We start from the raw sequence: 20031 nt of genomic DNA on the forward strand, positions 1-20031 counted from the left end.
AAGAGTGCCACAATAAAAGAATGACAACTATTTTGATATGAAATGTAAATGTGCTTGGAAAAGAGCACCCAGGACGTATGGTTTTGCTTTTTCATTTTAATATGATGTGATCCTTCAAATTTTTAGGGTAACTTGGGGAAGAGAAAGGAGCCATACTTAGAAAATGGATTTTTGGTGACTACTCAAAAAGCTTTTTATACATCCTCAGAAGACAGGCATTTACTTCCAGTTTGGCATGAATCAGAATCCATGAATGAGTATACCAGCCATTGAGCAAAACTCCCTCAAACACAATTAAATACACAGTCCTAATGAGCAAGAGGTTTTACGCACGCAAACTTACTGATACGTTTTTTGGGCTCCATGGGAAGACACTTCAAGCAGGCTGGAGGCACAACAGGTCTGACCAAAAGACTTAACAAGAGATTCAGCTCCAGATGCAGACTCCTATATTTGGGGTATCCACACAAGATCCAGACCCAAGCTCTCACTTGCAACCCATGCAGCTACTCAACTGACCACATGCAGCTCTTCCCTTAAAAACAGAATCCTCCAGAGGCACCATTGCCTTTGTAACTCCATTGACCGTGTCCACCAGCTTGTGGCCATTCTCAGTGACCACCTTTCCCAGTGGTGACAGGAGCTGAAGGGTTGCATTAATTACCCTGGCAATGTGAGGCTGGCAATGCCTCACTCCTGGCCACCACATTTCCCTCAATCCCTGCCCCATCACACCGGTACGCCCACACATACTGAAGATACACCACCGTTATGGTACAGCTAACCAAAGGAACACAAATAGCCTGAATAGCTGTAAAAGGGAGACAGCACTGCTGTAAACTCTTCAAAGGGGAGGTTTTGTCTGTCCATAAAACTTCAAGCTGTTTATTGCCTCATATCTGGACAGAACTGTTTAAACACATGCTCCATCCGTACACAGCCATCTCAGTTTCACAACAAAGCACTGCAGAACAGCTTGTGAAAACATACTGTTCAGTTAATTGCATTGGCATGCAGATGCCCTCACATTTATGAATTAACATCTACCGTGGCAAAACAATGTACAAGGAGACACAGGGACTGTGGCGCTCAGCCCTGCGACTGCCAAGAGCTATGCTGCCTGATGGAGCGCAGCCCACGGGCTCTGGGCATCCCTTTCCTGCTTCTGTGGGCTACAGAGGCTTTGCCATTGCCAAAAAGGAGTCTTCAGACAAAAACTCAGGGTTTCTTAAGGATACCAGGGTGCTTAAAGCTTCAACCAGTCCTTCACCACCAACTGACTGCCACCAAGGTATCTGAAAAATACCCAATGGCCTTGAGGATCTCTGCATTACTAAATGCTAAAATGAAGAAAATCTCTCTCCTAAAAAAAGCCAATGGCAAAGAAACAGCCCAACCACAGTGGGACTTTGAAAGGTATCCAAGCATCTGTATCATTTGCAAGACTGTTATACTTCATCAAAGCTATGCTGCTCAGGAGGAGGTGAATGCAGGAAATGAAATGCAAGATTTTATTTGACATGTTCTTACCGAGTATATTGATACGCTACATAAAATATTATGGAAGGAAATTACCTGTGTCAGCAGTGGTATAAATACCTGCCCAGTAACCACTCAGACTTTTGATAATGGCCCTATTAACACAGGGGCAATGAATATATGTTTGTCACTTAAATGCATCAAGCAAGTCTATTACAAAACCCCCGAGATTAAACCTGGCACCTCTTTCAACAACGATCAGAGAGAAACAATGGTTTTGAAATTACATGCTTTGAGGCCAGAGAGTTTTCACAGGACAGAATCTTGCACACTTACAAAAACACAAAGCACTTGGCAGTGGCTTGAAACCCTGCATAATTCACAAAGTTTTGAGTTTTTGTGACATGACAAATTGTTCAGGCATCTTGCTGCCATGCCTTCCTGTTGCTATTGCCTCAAAGCTTCCCTCAAGATTCTGAGGAGGAGACGCTGGAGGGAAATAGTGTCCGCCGGGAATGGAGAGATGTCATTCCCTCAGGCCTAAGACCTGTCTGGAGGAGGGTCACCACCAGGGTTTACCAGCAGGTTGTTATGGCAGTTGTTCATCACAGAACTCCCTCCCTTGCAAATATTTCCTAACACAGAAGGCCCTTACTGCAGCTAGAACACTGGTCTCTTCACCTGCTGTACTTTTGTGGGTCCTCTCCCACAGACCAAGTGGAAAGATAAATGGGATCAACCGTCACAGTAATAACTATGGGTTTTACTTACTAATTTTCTATAGCTCAGGCTCTGTAGAAAAATAAAAATCTCCAGATTCAACCATGCTGGCAGGAGCCATTCAGCCTGACTTCCCTTAGAAAATAATTTACTTTGTTAGAAAATAACTCTTTCATGAAATGGTTGAAGGACAGAAAAGAGCAACACACGAGGACCATTGCCACAGAGACACAAGCAGGAGAGCCTACCTGCGGACACTTGCTCCACTGTCCCCAGTCAGACACTGCACACTCGCTGGGACAGTACAAGCTACACTTCTGCATTATATCTGGGATTTCGACCTGATTACACAGTGCGTCGGGCACAGTCTCTCCTCCGTGGTCCTCTGCAGTACTCACACACCTACACAGAAAAAAGACGTTTTCATCAGAGGAGCATCAGCGTACTACAGAAGTGATGGATATCAACAGGTCTGCTCTACCCCATATAGGACGCGATACATAACACAATAGCTATATGCAGCACGGCTGGTCAAAATGTAGAATTAATCATGTTAATGCAAATCAAAACCAGCCACCCGCATAACATGCTTTTATTACTCACGGATTTCAATAACTACTTTAAACAAACATTTCAAACTTCACACAGAGGGTTTTTAACTTTGATCAGCTGACAGATGAGCAAACAGAAAATGACAACCAGCAAGAACAAACCTTTGTGCTCCTGCTAGTAACATCTGAACATTTGGAAATAACTCAGCATTTCCCCATGCCTGGGGAATGAATACTCACTAATAATGAATGCGACTCTGGTGCGTGCAGTGCCGTAACTTGGGGAAAACACTAGCAAATCAGAATTTGGAGGCTTTGCACCTCAGGGGGCTTTATGTATATATGGCATTTAGGTTGAAGAATTCTAATTTAAACATCATGCCTTCCTCCTGAAAGACGTCTTGATCGTAACACAAGGCTGCATGTCAGAGATGCTTTTCCTGTAAACCATTGCACATAAATGCATGTTTCTTTTCATTTGAAATACACTGGACTCAGCAACATACTCTTTGTCAGATGGCCAGATATTTCAGCTGTATGCAGGTACGTATCAGCTCTTCTTAATCTGGAGTACCTGTGCTTTTGTCTTCACGCACCTGACTTTCCTCGTTTGTATTCCTTCTCCACAGTGGAGGGAATTTTGTTCGCTGTTGATTTTGCACGGAGACCACGGTTCTACTACCCAAGAATACTGATTGCACTCGCTGTAGCATGGGACTGCCTCGTACACCTGCCAGGAGAAAGAATCAAAACTGTTCATTTGAACTATCCAGGTTAGCATCTCTGCAGAAACGCCTCAGCCAAACCCAGGGAAGAGTACACTGAAAAATATCCTGGCTTACGCTCCTTATGCTAAGGGTGTTGTAACAGCTTTAAGTTCATTTATTCATTATTGACTTGCCAAGGGATTTTAAAGTATATAATAAACATCAGTATGTATGCAGGATCTTAGGAAACAGGATAAATAACAGCTATTTCCTGCAGCCAGAAGAGGAACTCCATTACCATTTTATTTGCTCAGACTGCTCTCGGTATAATCACGCGTCATTCACCAGGACCATACGTACTGCATCCTTTTGTGTTTCAGAAGGTACAAACTTAATATCGGCACTCATTTACCTTTGCTTCTAACATATCCTTGTAAGTCATTTACCACAGAAGAATGAAATTTCATGTGTCCTATACATTTCATTTTTATACACAAAACTATAAATGCATTTTTCCCTGCAAGTGACTTATCTCTAACACATCTCCTAATCAAACATGACCATGTATTCACCTGAACTATGGTATCTCTGTAGAGAGAAGAATACAGCCAAAAGCCTGATAAACATTTTTAAAAGGTGCTGGATATTCAGGTTGTTAGAAGCAGCACCCTGAGATACAGTACTTTAGCGGATTCTTAGGTTTAAACAAATTAATGCATCGACAGTTCCATTACAGCAATGAATAAAAGTTATTTATTTTGAATCCAGTTTGTCTGCAGAAACTGATTTGAAGATACAGTGTTTTCTGTTGCTTTGTATGAAGCACAATGCACTGCCCTGAAAAAAATGCAGGGCACCTAAAATTTCTTTTTCCACACACCGGAATCTCCTTGGCCTTGCTGCTGTGGAGCCGTTCGGTTCTCACCATTAAAATAACTGTATCAATAGACTTCCTCCCAACTCTCCCCCACAAAAAAAAAAAAAAATCAGCCACAGGTTTAATAATTTATAGCTTCATTTTAAAACAGCCGATTACAACCGATGCATGTTGTATCCTTACTTGCAATATTTTAGATGTGGGGGTCAGGGAGAATGAGGTAACAGTCAGAAGACAAAACTAGTGCCCCATCAGAAAATTACCTTCACATCAATGAAAAGAAGATAACTTGCTAAAGAAAACCTCTCAGGAACAGCAAATGTCAGAAACTAATTTTAACTGTGGGTCTTTATAAACGTTGTGCCAAGGTTTAGCAGAGAGGAGAGAGTAATCTAGGCTAAAAAGTACAAAACACATGAAGTAGAAAAGAGAGGAGAGAGGGCAATAGAAGTCGGGACTCGTGGGGGCAAGCATGTCAAGACCTACTAAGCATCACAATTCATGCAGGGGAAAGGGAAAGGGAGGGGAACAAAGGGGGCAAAGGCGGTAGTACGATTAGTAGGATTTTTCCTACATACTATTAAGCACAAATCCTTTTTCACAGTCTGTGCAGAAATAACACGAGAGAACTTCCAAATATATTAGGACTACTATGGCACAGAGATAACGGTTGGTACAACCACCTTTTTGCACAAGCGAGTGCCCCACAGCCTTTTGGGGGAGTGCAGGTGGCACAAAGTTCTTTGGAAGATCACAGTGCTCTGCAGTCACTGGATATGGGCTAATGATTTCTGCATGCCAAGGCAGTGGTATTTGGCCTAACTATATGATATATAGGTGTCTTTGTATTGTATAAAGTGCATATAGAGGCCACGTTTCCTAGGCTGAGCAAGGGGCACCGGAAGTGCCCCATATTAGCTGTGCAGCCATGCTCACTAACATTAACTGGGGTACACAACAGCAAAGAAAGAAAGTACCCGTTGAGCAGGACCCGTGCTCAGCACCAGCAAGCAGGGAGGCGGCAGGCACGGGGAGACACGGCAGCACACCGAGCCCGGTGTGAAGCCACCATCCTGCCCCGGCCAGCCTGTCACCCTGAGAGAGTTACTGACTCCTGCAGCCATTTCCCTGCGCACGCCAGGAAGAATAACAATCCCTCTTTAGGCACTGCGAAGCCTTCACGTTCCCCAAAGACAGACAGGAGATGGATGTAGAGACAGGGAGTATTTATTAGTTTCCCTGCTCCGCGGGGGGGAAGGAGAAAAAAAACCCATGCTCTGGCTATGTTGTCTGACAAGACGTACTGCCGTCTGCAGGAGAGGATTAGTTGAAGAACGAAACGTGTGCTTTAGGCGTGATCAGTTTCCCCTGTTCCAGAGGGGAGGCAAAACCAGAGAGAGAAGCCCCAAACTTCACAAGAACTGGCTGCTGACGGGCAGGGAACCTGCAGCCCAGGGAGGAGATGTCTCTCTGGGCAGTGTTAAAGGCAGTAAAACTTATTTATTAATAAGGTTATTAAGAGCTGGGTGGGTTTCTGTTCCAGGTCTTCAGACTTTTGGAGAGAAAGATGAGGACAGGAGAGGCTGGGAGGTGACGGCAACGGGTGCTGCCCTGTGCCCCTACACAAGCATGGCAGGGCAGCTGGGGCAGGCGCAGCACAAACTGTGGCTTTAGGGATTTAGGGTTCTTTTCCTTGACTCTTAACTACTAACCTTTCCTCACGGTTAGAGGATATTGCTGTGAATCCCGCAGGTCACAACGTAAGCACTGCCAGCCTTTCAGCACTCACCCTGCCGCCTGCAGCGAGCAGCCTCTGCTCCTCGCTTGGGCCAGACCAAGAGCTTGGAAATCCTGGCTTGTTGTCTCAGTGACCTCCCATCGCTCTGCATTGAAATCCGGTAAACCTCAGACCAGTCTGAACCAGGAAAGCCCACCTGCAGATAGCAGCAGAGGCCTAACACCGGGAGTTTACCACAACTGCGTTTTGGTGGCCAAAACCTCCTGTGACATTTACCTGACGTCATTTCTGTGTAAGAAAACCAGCAGGGTTTGGGCAGGGCTGGGGTGCCACGTGAACTAAAATCTATCAGAGGAAACGTGTGAGGACAAAACAGAGATCCCATATGCAGTGACACAAATACACGTGATGTGAAGTGATACTCCAGATGCTTTCAAGAGCAGGCAGGATCACAGTAACAGCCATTAATACAGCATTTGTATTCTGCTGCCTAATCGTGTCAAGCTGGTACGAATACACGATCCCTGCAGTACCCGAATACCCAGTTCAGACCCTGCAGCTCCTGCGGGCTCTGCCTTCCACAGAGCACCTGCTGCTGACCCGCTCGGTACTTCCAGCTGGTCAGGATTCCAGGCTACAATCGCCACCAAAACCCCGAAATATAATTGTTACAAACAATGAAGTTATTGTGCTGACATCACTGGGTTCACCACCTGTGAACAACCTCTCTCTGCCCTGCCTCAGCACCGAGCAATGCCGTCTCCAGTACCACCTCTGAGACAGCAGAAAGGTGTAAATAACCACCACGCCTCATTGGGAGGGACGGATTTCTTCAGAGCAAGTTACAACATGTATCGGTAGACTCCTTTACACATTTTAAATGGGAGTCACAGAGAGATGAAAGATTTCCACCAGTGCAACGCTAGGTATGCATTTCAGAAGCTATGAATAGAATCCGTGGCTCCAGTTTGCATTTAAAACACCACAGTGACATGGCATGTGTTCCTTTCCTCCACAGGACAATGTTTTCTTCCTGTTTCTCTCTCCTGGCTTGCCATCCTTTGTTTTCAATCATGTCCAATTCCTCTTTTCTTGTACTTAAAAAAAAAAATAAAAGCTTTAATACCTTTCACTCCTCTCTTTCGCTAACAGCTGTGGTACTTAACAAGGTCAAACAGATGATGCTCTTGATTTTGCATTTTCAAAGGATTTTAGCTAAGCCTTGCTGTTTTTTCGGTCCCACTAACCAGGGGCCCTGGGAGCAATTCTCATCTCCTGGCTCCATGGGTGCACCCTGTCCTGAGCCTGAACAGAGGCTGGGATGGGATGCGGTGTCCTCACTCCTCACCCAACACAGGGACCCAAAGTGCCTCAGCCGGGAGAGGGCTGGGAGGTGCTCCCACACATCCCTGTCTGCAATGTGGAGTGTGTCCAAGCTTCAAATTAGACACAGTCCAGTATCCTGGCCCACATCACATTTACCATCTGCTACCTCTGCTGCAGATACAGAAGTCTCCTGTCCAGCTACGCCACTTCTCTTTCCAAGCACAAAGACAACAATTCCTTTGAAAACAATCTGCTTAATGCTTACTCTTCCCCAACCTTATGCAAACCCACTACAACAGTGCATTTACAAGAAACCTTCGGACCGAGACACCCACCACACATTACGGAGCTACCACAGTCCAACTCCTGAAGGACAGAAACTAAATGAAGACCACGAGATGGGCACAGGGGCCTGTTGTTCTGCACTGCTCAGGGGGAGAAAGATGCTGGAAGCTGCAGCCACCTGACCTGTGTGGAGCTGTGGAGCTCAGCGCCCAGGGGACCAGCCTGGCTCTGTCCCTTAGTGCCTTGCCTTTACCCTCTCAAAAAATAAACGCTTTTAGTATTTTAGGAAATTAACCACATTCCTCAATTTTTATTCATATTCACATGCTGGGTTTTGGGCCCAATGAACCAAGGGATGAAACGATGCCTGACTGAAGTCAACAGGAGTTTTGTCACTGACTTTCATAGGACCATTCTCCTCTCTGAAGCCACAATTAACCTGGAATACATTAACATCTGAATCCTAAAATCAAGGTGATGGGCACAATTCTAAATAAATTAAAGGGAAGAAGGATGAAAGCTACTTTCTAAGAGACAAACTGCTATAGGCTTGCCCTAATAAAAGAAGTGAGTTCCTGTTCACTCCAATGCAAACCCTGAGTCCTTGCTAAAGTACCTTGACATCAGCAGTTTCTTCAATAAAATATACAAACATTAATCTATTTATTTTCTCTTTTTAATAGCTGATACTTGCATTTTAATGAAAAGTCCAAATACCTAACCACCACAGACCTTTGGTGTGATTTATAATGTTCTGTAACTTAGTTAAATGTAGGTCAGGAATAATACTGACTTTGCAAAGAACATAGAGAAACAAGTGTACTTGCTCAACTGATGTGACTCATTAAAAGAAATTCATTCTTATACTTCAGGTAGATTTTCTGATAAGCACCTGCAGAGTAAGCTAGAATGAGGTTCAACACTTCTGAAAATCATAGTGACTTCATATTTCAGTGAACATCAAGATTTATTGTCCCTCAAGGCAAATATTGACTCCAGTTTTCCCTCAGTCGATATTTTAGCTTTCAAGACAGTAAATCTTGGTGTTCACCTCAACTAAAGTCAATATCTGCTTATTATATTAGAACAACCAAACTGATCACTGTAGCAGTTGCCTGAGACCCTGAGGACAACCGCTGTGCTATTCATTTCTAATAAAAATGGGCTAAATTCCTTGCTAACATAAGTTCATCTCACATTGCTGCCCTTATACCAAGGTTAAATTAGACCTAATACATTGAAACAGCCAGAACCAAAGAAATAACAACCTACTTTTAAACTATGGAGACCACCATGAATAATACTAAAGCTAGAAAAGATCTCATATAGGAAAGAGAGATGATTTGCTCTGGTTCGCAAAGATACTTGCTGGTATGGAAATTCAAGCGCAGATATTAAAACCACTCCTACTGAGACTGGCCAGCAATTTGTTCATTTTTAGTACTTTTTGCATACCCACTTTTCTGCTCCCTGCACATCCAGGCTGCAAGAAGAGGCAGCAGTGGGACGTCACTGTGCAAAAGTGGCCCACTCCTCCCCTTACAGCTTACGGCCACCACTTTGTGAAATCTGGCCCACAGCCAGCACTTCTCTTGTAACCAGCCTGGCATGGATAGATCTGGAGCACGGTGGGAAATACAGCTCCAAAGATGTCCCTCCATTGCAGTTACCTACAAATGCGACTTCTATGTTGACTCCATCTAGGTCATCCAAATCTTTTTTGGTAATTAACTGAATAATTTTTATAATACTCTAATACTGCCTTCGCATTCCATTTAATCTAAAGCAGATAATTTCTAATAATGAGTTTCTTTTATTTAATTCTTTAAAACTGAATTCAAAATGTAGTACTTACTTTGCTAATTACTTAAGTGCATGTTTGATTTGGCAGATCTAAGCACGCATTTAAAAGCTTTACTGAATTAACTGTATATCTGAAGGACAAGTACTTGCACATTAACAAACACTACATCACAGAAATGGCCTCATTAAAATTTCAACATTAAGTAGTTTTCTTTAAAATAAAATTGATTTTATATCATGCTAGTTTATATATTGATCACAATTGCCAGAAATATGCTAACCGCTCACCAGTATTAAAACTGATTGAAGAATTAATTTTCAAGCAATTTGGATTTTGCAAAGCAGCTGTTTCACTGATGAATACTTGTGTTTAGGTATCTGGATCCTGCAAAATAGCCACCAAAATTTAAAAAATATTGCTCAAAATGGCTTACAGCACAAAAGTTTGAATAGATCAGCATGTGGTAAGACTTCTGAAATTATCGGAATTCCTGAAACTTTTATGCCTCTAGCAGATACCTGCACAAATATTCGTGAAGCAGATTCAGCGCTTTTAGATTTCATTTACACCCAAATCAAAGGAGTTAGTGTTTTTTACCTCCTTTGCAGTACGGAAGAAAGAAAATCAATTAGAGCTTTGCTAAGGTTCTGAAAAGCCTTCACTGGTGTTGAACCAAGTTTATAGAAAATCCAGACCTGCCTAAAACTTTGTAGCAGGCAAAAGGATGGGATCAATTTTATTCTAAGTATAAAATATGAATTAAGAGTCAGGGCAATAATTACTGTAGCACAGACAGAGAGACGTATGAATTCCCAGTCTCTGCCCTGCAGCAGTATTGAAGCCCCTACAGAAACACCCTTCAGCATTTCACTAAGGGACTAGCCATGGTGACGGCCTTCAGAAACACTGCTGAAAAACAATTTCACCGAGTAGGAAGGGTAAAAACAATTATCAATCCTCTGAAGTTTTCCCAGCTCTTGATTATCTATTTATAGCCCGACCCTCAAAACCACTCAACTTCAATCCTAATTTACACATGAGAAAACTAAGGATGAAGAACTGAGTGATTTATTAGAGGCTGGTGAGGGAGCCCCCAGGGAGCAGGGGACTGAATCTGGAAATGCCCTATTCCTTGCATTAACTGGAATGCCATCTCAGCTTAAAATCGGATACTGAAAAGTTCAAATAAAGACATTTCAGGATGAAGCCATCCAAAAAAGCAGCACTGTAAAATTCTGGCTGTAAAATGAGGAAAAGGAGAAGAGGAGAAATTAGGAAAGCAGCAGAGTACTCTTGCTATAAAGACATCAGGATAGTTCACTTTCCCTCACCGTGGCCTTTAGATGCTTTACTCCATCTAGTCTTCTGCTAGACTTTATAAAATACTCCTAGTATATCCCTTATTTTCTTCTAATAAATGATTAAATATATGAAGACAGATGCTGCTGTATTTCAAATTCTTAAGTGCAATGAGTGGAAAATGCCTTGTTTAAAAAGTTAATTGAAGTGAGCTCTGTCAAGCCCCAGTCATTACAGCTCACACTTAGAGAACTAACATGGTGCTCAGCAAGGTTTATTAATTCGTATTTACTGCGGTAAGTGGTTTTATTTTCTGTAAGACTGGTGCAGGCATTAAAAACACTAAGTTGTAATATGGTAAAACATAAGCATTCCTTCATGGAAATTAAAATAAGAAGCTGACATCATTCAACGTGAGAAAACAAGGGAGAGTGCACAGCTCCCAGTCCCGAACCTGCCTCCCTGGTTTTCCTCACAGTTTTAGTGTCACTACAGCCTTTGAGGAGCAGAACGAGAGCATGGTATATAACCTTACAGATATCGTGCAGATATTGGGTATTTATTTCTACCTGAAATACTCAGGCAAGACAATTTCATCTCAGAGTTACACCAAAAAATTGAGATGTTAAAGTATGAATGGGCAATATGTGAATACAGTCACAAATGGCCAGTTCCTGTGGCTCTGCTTTTTATTCTACTTTTTAATTATGTTTCTTCACTATCAAGAAAATATTGAATCTAGAAGAGATATTAACAAGTGCCATTTTACTGTGTTGTCAAATATAGGGGTCTAAACCAAGGCAGAAACTCGTTAGTGAGAGTTTCAGTGCATTTTTGCTGATGCCAGAAGCTGTAGGTGCTGTAGCTTCTGCTGTCTCCATGTCACAAAGCTAGGCAAGCATAGCAAATTTAAGTAGATATAAATAAATGTCCCGTGTTTTTGGAACAGCACATTTTGCTGCAGCTGAAGGATAGTTTCAGGAGTAACAAACAAATGTGGCACCTCTCTGGATGAATCTGTTACGCAGTAATAATGTTGGATCCAGTTTTAAAGAGAGAAAGGGAAAGAAAGCTGATTGATGAAGAACAACATCGAAGCCCCTTTTTACTAAATGAGAACAATAAGATAAGATGAAGACAGATTGCAACACCAACCTGAGCCTTTGTAGATGTCCATGTTAGCAGGGCATGACAAGCAGAAAGGAAAGAAAATTATATATTCATTAGTTTAGCTGCTGTATGATAATATTGCAAAGAAAAAAAAAAGCAGAAAATCTGCTTAAAATAAAATTGCCACAATGTAAGGTTGCATTCAATTCTTCAATTTCCCCATCTTTCAAAAAAAAAAAATTCTTCAAGCAGAAATCAGGCATTTATTTGTGAGTGAATGAAAAGCATGACTATGCTGAAGAATAAAGCAGAGTTCATTCAGCATCATCCAGCAATCCTCTGGATTTCATAAGTGTGTCTCACGATCAAAGCCTTAGGATAATAAAAAAATAAAAAAACCTATGAAGCTTAACCTGAAATCTGGTGAGAAACCCCACAATTACAGAATATCAATCACAACAGATATGAAAGGCTTTGAGACATTTAAATCTTAATTGAGTAGCACTGTCTTTAGTGAAGCCTGCAGATGACATGCAGAAGGCATGCCAGGCAGCACGCAGCCAGCTGGCCTTTATCAGCTGGGACCAATCTCCATGAACACCATCAATAACTCAAAGTAGATTTCATTACGGAAAAAATAATGGAATGATAAAAATTCAATAACACGGGCATTCAGCGCATGCACATCCTACAGACAAGGAGGGCTGCGTGGGGGCGGTTGACACCGACATCTCCAGGGGTCCACCAGCAGTGCAGGAGCTGCACTATTTAAGTCAGGATTAAATTGTCCTGCAGCCCGCAGGCAGCCTCACTGAAACAGCACGGACAACATAAACATCAGCTTTCCTTAACAGAGCCCAGGCAACCTGGCGCTCCCACTCCTCTCATCTGACTGAAACGCCAAACGAAGCCCACACAGACGTGCGCCAGGAGCCAGCCGGGCCTGGGGGACACGGGGCTCCTGAGCAAGCCCGCGACCGCCGTGGTCCTCTGCCCAGCCAGCCTGCGCTCCCAGACCAAATCATGGCATTTCAGTAGGTCAAAAACCTGCCCCGGTGGGATATGAGTAAGTGATTGCTAGATCCAGAAGCCAACTCATCTGTCAGATGAAATGAAATAAATGCCGGTACTAAACACAAACAGTCCCAAAGAAGCACTTTCTTTGTAGGCTTCTGTACAATAGGCAATTTAAAGAAAAGACCATCAGAGCTTACTGCTAAGTTAAAAATGATGCCTTGGAGACAAAGTTTCAGCCCTAGTCTTTCTTTTAAGAGATTTTAAATCGTTTCAAGGTCTAAAAACTTCAAATTGCTATTCTATCAGTTTATTTTCATGTCTTAAGCAATAATGAATTAGCATGGCAGAGCAGTCACACGTTTGTCCTTACATAGTATGATCTTGGACTGACAATTTTTCCACATGAGATTTAAAACCGGTTAGCTGACAAGAACAATTTGATTGATAGCACTATTCACAAGGAATAGAAGAGATTGGGAAGTGTCAGGCAGTTGAAAGTTATGTTTTCTGAAACACACTTCCATGAGACTACACCAAAGGCTGGAAGCAGAGAGAACTGCAAACTGCCCCTGGGGCTTTCCGCAGCCACAGCAAGAAACAGTCCAGCTTTAGGTGCCTGCAAAAGCAGGAATAGAAATGTAAACCAGCTCATAACCTGATTGTTTCGTTAGGATGAAACTGTCAGTCTCCCACCAAGTCCACTGAGCAGCAGGTCTGATTCCTCCTCAGAAGCATCCGGACAGAAACGGATGCTCGCAGGGAGGGCAGGACAGACGCTGATGGATGAGTGATAGATCCCATAGCTTCAGAGCTCGGAAAGATCACCCATAGCCTGATTAGTAACTGGAGATGGAAAATTTTCCTTAGAAGAGCAAGTTACTGCAGAAGCCAGGATATATGACAGCCTGTTGCAGCACATATTTATGGTAGCTGTCTTACTGCCAAGACAGGCAGATGTTAGTACTGCGTTAGACGCGGCATTAACTTGAGCAATTTTCTCTGTATAATTACAGGTAACGCAGACCTCCTAGCAATGCTGCTGAAAGGCCAGTCTCGTGACAAGCCAGCTGAATTCACAGTTTAAGGCAGCTACAATCACACCACTGCACACTTAGAAATCCTGCAATTGTTATGATCTGACAGTTCTTGTTGATATTTCTTAAAGGCGGATCCAGACAGAAAAGATTTAGGCACAGAAGAGCTGAGTTTTCTTTCCCAAATGCATACATTCAAGAAAAGTGATGTGCTGCCGAGAGAAACTGTGCTGCTACCTGCAACTGCTCCCCAGTCAGAATATACATATTTAATAAACTAAAGGCTCCCTTGAGCCAACAGTTAAATTCTACCCAACCTAGTTCAAACATCAGCGTGCACATACACTATCCCCCGAGCCAAAAGATAAGAGGGAAGCGCTTGCGAGCCACTGCCTTGTGGTGTAGCTGGTGTTTCTGTAGTTCTGGGTTTCTTTCTTCTGCATTTCCATTCCATTTCTTTCAGAGCAGGGAATATATATATTTTCAGATTATTACATTTCTACCATTGGCCTGTATTTTGAGGTTAAATGCTTTACAAGAATCAATGGAAAGTCTTCTCCTGACTTCCGCTGTTCTGGGTCATGCTGTAGCAAGCTAGGAACATCTCAACATTTATAGGCACACCAGTAAAAAATCAGGAAAAAAAGTAGTATAGATCATGGTGAATTTTTGCTGCCATACCTATTTATTTAAAATGTACATCACTGGTGCCTATATGTATTGTTGGTTAATGAGAACCTATATAAAAAAAAGTAGATGTTTTTGGAATAAATCTGAGCAGGAATGACTGCATAACTACATACACATATGCCCATGCTCTGCAAACATTAGTACCTAGCACATATTTATATTTCCTTTGTGCCTTGTTTTTAAGGACTTTATGTCTGACTACTGCAGCCCTACCAGAAAGCAGAATTCCTTAACTGCTCATGTTCCAGTGGGTAACGTACCCTGTAATAATCACGACCACAGCACCAAGTCCTGCTCTGTACCACTGCGGTGTTCAGGAAGGGTACGCCAGGGCACGAGTGATTCAGCAGTTCTCGCACCTCTGCCATTCCCACGAACACCGCCTTCACGCATCCATGGTTCTGGAAATAATGGAGTGAAAAAGGCTGTTTCCCAAAACAGTAAGTAAAAGGAAAAAGTAGAAGGTAAGTGCATATGGAGACTACACAACACAGCTGTGCTTTGCAGTGTGTCGTACACACAAACCACTCTACCTGAAACCTTTTAGAGAATTAAATAATGCAACAGAGCAAATAGTATGTGGTATAAATTAGAGGACACAGTAATTTAAAGATCATGTGAATGGTCTAAAAGAAAGTATTCACTCAGCCCATAGCAGATTAGAAAGAGAGGAAAATTAAAAGGCAGAAATAATAAACTGAAGTTGAATGGCAGATGTGAAAGGAACTGAAGAGTCAGAGAAATACAGAAAAGGGAAGCACCGTTACCCATCTCAGGAACCACACAGAGAAAGCCCAACACTAAAAATAGTCACTTTACAATAGAGGGAACAGTAGGAAATGAAAGATCACCAATGGGGTGAAGGGAAAGAAAGGTGAGATGAACTTTTTATGATGGGCACTGGCTCAGAAAGTTTGGCCAACAAGGAGGGCAAACTTGAAGAGACACTTGAAATAACTTCTGGGTCAGTAGGGTTATTTAGGAATGATGGAGACAAGATTGTCTGGCATCCTTCAGAAGATGCAGTGTGAGAGCTGGAGGATGAAAGGGGGAAAAAAACCAGTGAACTGCATAGCAGTCAGATAAACTTTTATTCTTGGAAGAATATTTTCCTACAGACATTATCTATAAGCAGCAGAAAATAACTAGGAGATGAGTAGCAGGCAGCATGGGTTTGTCAAGAATAAACTGTGTGAAATCATTCTGATGTTCTTCAGTAACAGGATAACAGATGCTGTGGATAGAGATGAAATGGCAGGTATTATGTTGACTTTAGTAAGCCTTTCACACTACCTCTCAAGTTAAAGAAATATGGTGTGGATGAATCTAATAGTGAGTACAATATTGGAAAATCATATTCTGAATAGTTGACAGTGTAAAAGAGGCAAGAAACCTCACACACGGCTCTGCAGAGCTTTATGTTCCATATCCAGTCATATTCCTTGTTTTCATTAATTTGGGGCTGATGGATCGAAAATTATTCTTACCAACTCTGCAGATGCTGCCAAGGTGAGAGGGACGGTGAGGCCGTCGGAGGACAGGAAGAGAATTTGAAATGGGCTTTACGAATTGGGGAAATGGACTGACAAAAACAGGTTGAAAGAGAATCACAGAACTACAGTGACGGTAGGCTGACCAGTCAACAGCACGAACACAGGACAAGAAACAACTGGCCCTTTAGTGGTACCACTGCCCTGGATCCAGAAACTGTAGAGAACCATACAGAGAACTATTCAATAATATTGTAAAAAGATAAGACAAACGTAGGGTTTGTAAAACATGGAAGTACCACTTCAGCTGTGGCACAGATTCAGCTCTGGAAGCATGACCAGATGTGTGCACCCAACTTTATGAGAAATTTGAAGGATTTGAACCAACTGACAGCCCACAGATGACAGTAAGATTAATAAGACCAGAATCAAGTTGCCAAGATGAGTGGTAGCATTTCCACCGTTGCTTTACAGGTAAACATTTAAAACACCAGAATAATTAGTGACAATCTATACGATGGCAGGTCTTTCAACGAAGCATGTCAGATAAAATAGCAATACTGAGTCATAAAAAGAAATAACTCCTCTGTATCATACCAGATGCAGAGTAGCAGAAATACACCTGAGAGAGCTTTAAAGAGATCTTCCAGCAGCTTGAAGCTATCTATCTGTAGCATCACTGAGCTCCGTTGCCTTGAATAAATCAGACTGCTTTTTGGAAGCCGGGGACTCTCTTCTACCTCATACAGGAATAGGGCAGTGGAATGACCATTATATTAAATATTAACAGCACTGTTACAACACTGCCTACAGTCCTAGTTCCTCATTGTAAAAGTAACACTGATAATGACAGAATGGTTAACAGAAAACCCAGAAATATAATTCAGGGTCTGAAAACCTTGCCCTACAGTAACACAATACAGAAACCTACCTCTTTGGTTCAGGTGAGAGGTGGGGAAGAGGAGACTCAATAATTTGGGGGAATATACAAAGATTTCTTTTAGAAGAACTCTTTTTAAGCTAGGAGGTAAAGATATATATTTCCAAGACTGAGAGCTGCAGTTAGACAAATTCATATTCAAGTTATGAAAGAAAGGGAACTTTTTAAGCATGAAGAAAATTAATTACTGCATCAGCTTATCCTGGGTAAATCCTTCTTCAGCCGAAGTGTGTGCCAAGGCAGGGTGCCTTTCTACAAACCTGCTCCAGCTCCAGAGGTATGCAGGGATTTGACTGCAGTTAAGTAGCTTATGCTATACAAAAGGTCAAAATAGACCCTCATCATCATGATGGTCTACATCTGGTCTTAGGATCTCTGATTGAGGAACTCCACTGATTTCTAAATCACGTACTAATCATTAAGCAAGGAACACATTTATTAACTCATACTACATGCTTAAAATATACATTGTATGTTAAAGTCAAAGGGATTTTATGTGCATTTTGAGAGGTTGTTAAAAAAAATAATTAGACATTATAGATCAGAAGCGCATTGGAGTTAAGCCAGTCCATGTGTCATCCCATAAATGTTGATCCCACAAAGATGACAATATTTTGTTTACTGCATCAGATCTGGCTACTAAATTGTAACCAAGAGAGGAGCTGGAACTGAGCAGAGAGAATACACTTTTTAGCTAGGTCATGGTGTTGCCAGTAGCATGCAGGATGGAGGAGGAAAACAACAACAAAAAAAAATTATTTAAATAAAGCAAACACTCCCTTGGCTGCATCCGTTCATCAGTGACTTCTGCCATTTCTCAGCTGTAATTCTGGTGTGGGGAAAATAGAAAGGATACTTCGAAATGCGTGTTGGACTCTCCTGCCTCTGGATAGAGGCTTCCAGGTCTTTGGTTTGCTTCTCAGCCATCTCCTCCTGCTGGTTTTTATTACTAATACTCCTCACTTAGCAATGCATCCCTGTCCCTCCTGCAGGTCAGTGCGTGGCATGTGGCACATGGACAAGTCTATGCATGTATGCATGGACATCACTAATAAATATGAGTTGATTGACAGGAAAGTTTAAAGACAGAAAACAGAGAGAACAACTGCAATTGCATGTAAGCAAAGAAGGGCAAATATTCACTGTACAGAAATGCATTTCAGTGAAAACAAGAAAAAGAGGAGAAATGTGGTAACGACAAATACTGGCATTGACATGGAAAGGGGTAAAGGCAAGGAAAAGACCAAGGAAAACACTAGAGGAAGGGGCTCACTGTGTTTTACAAACACTTGACAAAGTACAACACAAAGCAAAATACAGCTGAGGCAGGACAGAGGTGTGCAGAGAGGCAATGGCAAAGTTACTTTGCAATAGGAAATACATGGAACCCTACTGGGCTCTACTTCAGTTGTTTCTTTGTGGTTTGGTGAGTCCTGTACCAGCTCATTACATGAGACATGTAAAAGATCAGAATAGTTGGAAAAGAAGCAATGTTCAAAAGGCTAATGCTTTTATACCTATCAAATGACAGTTTAATATTGACATTAGTGCCATCATTTGCTCTACATACAAACAATAGGCAACGCTCCCACGGTTATTTTCAGCTTATTTTACAAAGTCATTTTTGGAAATCTTTGCTTTCAGCGAGTGATGCAGGCGTTAGAGTCAAGCTCCATCCGGTTTGTATCAAAGCCTCTCCCACAGAGCAGCTGCACACCAGCATGTAGGGTCCAGACACACACATTTCTACAGTTGCTTTTGGCCTGCTGCACCAACAGGCTGTATGCTCACAAATCCTCCTTGCCCGTGTATGCTGAACTGGGAAACACTCCACATTTCATTGCCTTTTCATTTAGACTGATAAATAACTTAGAGACAAACACTAGACAGTAAGGAAAGTAATTGCTCACTCAAAGTTGCATTTAAAAATACTTAGGCATGGCATTAAATTCCTCTCGATGTTTATCATATAGACATCAGACAGTTTGCAAATAACATTTCTAACCGCCAAATGTTGACAGGGCTAGACTGTGAAGGACTGATATACAGCACATTGGTTCAGACGGGTATAGAGAAATACACCCTGGATAGAGATCACAGAGAAATCCACTGCATTTGGTATAAATAATAGTTTGGGTTGGGTTGGGTTTTTGGTTTGTTTTTTTTTCTTCAGATGGTATAATGGAATAATCCAGCTGCCTTCTGTTACATTCTCTTATATCAACAAAAATTATCAGAGAGGCAAAGTGCCAAACAAATTCCCTCTTGTGCACCATGGAGATGAAAAGAAAACCAATCAAGTGAGTAACACTGGTATTTGTGCTTCTGTACATTTAGACATGGAAACATTTTTCTTAATAAAGCCAATAGACACTACAATTTGGAGGAAAACAGAGGTAATGTGTTTCCCTTTTAAATAGTGTGAACAATACTTCTCAAGGACAATGCCTGACTTTCTAACTCAGGCAAATGCTGGGCACCAATGAAACCAAACCAGGTTTATCGCCATGATGGTCAGCAAAACTCATGATATTCAGAATAAACAACCCAAACCACTAAATTTGCCTCTCTGTTCCTGCCTGGCTTCCTTGTGTGTTGGACAGAGGGCTCTGGAGCAGGACGTGCTGTTGTTAACCACGAGGAACGCGAGCAGGCGGTTGCAGTACACTGCCAGCCAGCCTGCTGGCAACCCTTCCCAAACATCTCCCAGTTGAGGTTTCCCACACAAAAGGGAAGGGGATTTCTCTTCCTCACTCACCCAGAGAAAATGATTACAGCTGCACCTGAACACTGCAGAGTGAAAACAAAGCAACTAAGGAAAAAGCCTTATTGCACACTGGGCAGGAGCTGCATGGTTTTTACACAATGTGCAGAAAACATCAGACACGTCCCCACTGCTAGCACTTGAGATTTCCACCCCAAAAATGGGAATGTGTACTCAGAAACACCATCCTGCCAGTGCAG

The 20031-nt window shown here is 42.2% G+C and overlaps 1 protein-coding gene across 2 annotated transcripts in view; it reads right to left on the reverse strand.

Moving 5' to 3' along the window:
• The window catches only part of THSD7B (thrombospondin type 1 domain containing 7B), a 336705-nt gene that overhangs the window by 31619 nt on the left and 285055 nt on the right, over window positions 1–20031 (reverse strand). For both annotated transcript variants that reach the window (XM_064451039.1, XM_064451040.1), the window contains exons 17-18: window positions 3347–3480; window positions 2448–2601 (exon numbers count right to left, since the gene is read on the reverse strand). In XM_064451039.1, coding sequence (XP_064307109.1) covers window positions 2448–2601; window positions 3347–3480 — 288 coding nt within the window. The remainder of the gene's footprint in view (window positions 1–2447; window positions 2602–3346; window positions 3481–20031) is intronic.

The sequence above is a fragment of the Phalacrocorax carbo genome, chromosome 5 (assembly GCF_963921805.1).
Source record: "Phalacrocorax carbo chromosome 5, bPhaCar2.1, whole genome shotgun sequence".
Lineage (NCBI taxonomy): Eukaryota > Metazoa > Chordata > Aves > Suliformes > Phalacrocoracidae > Phalacrocorax > Phalacrocorax carbo.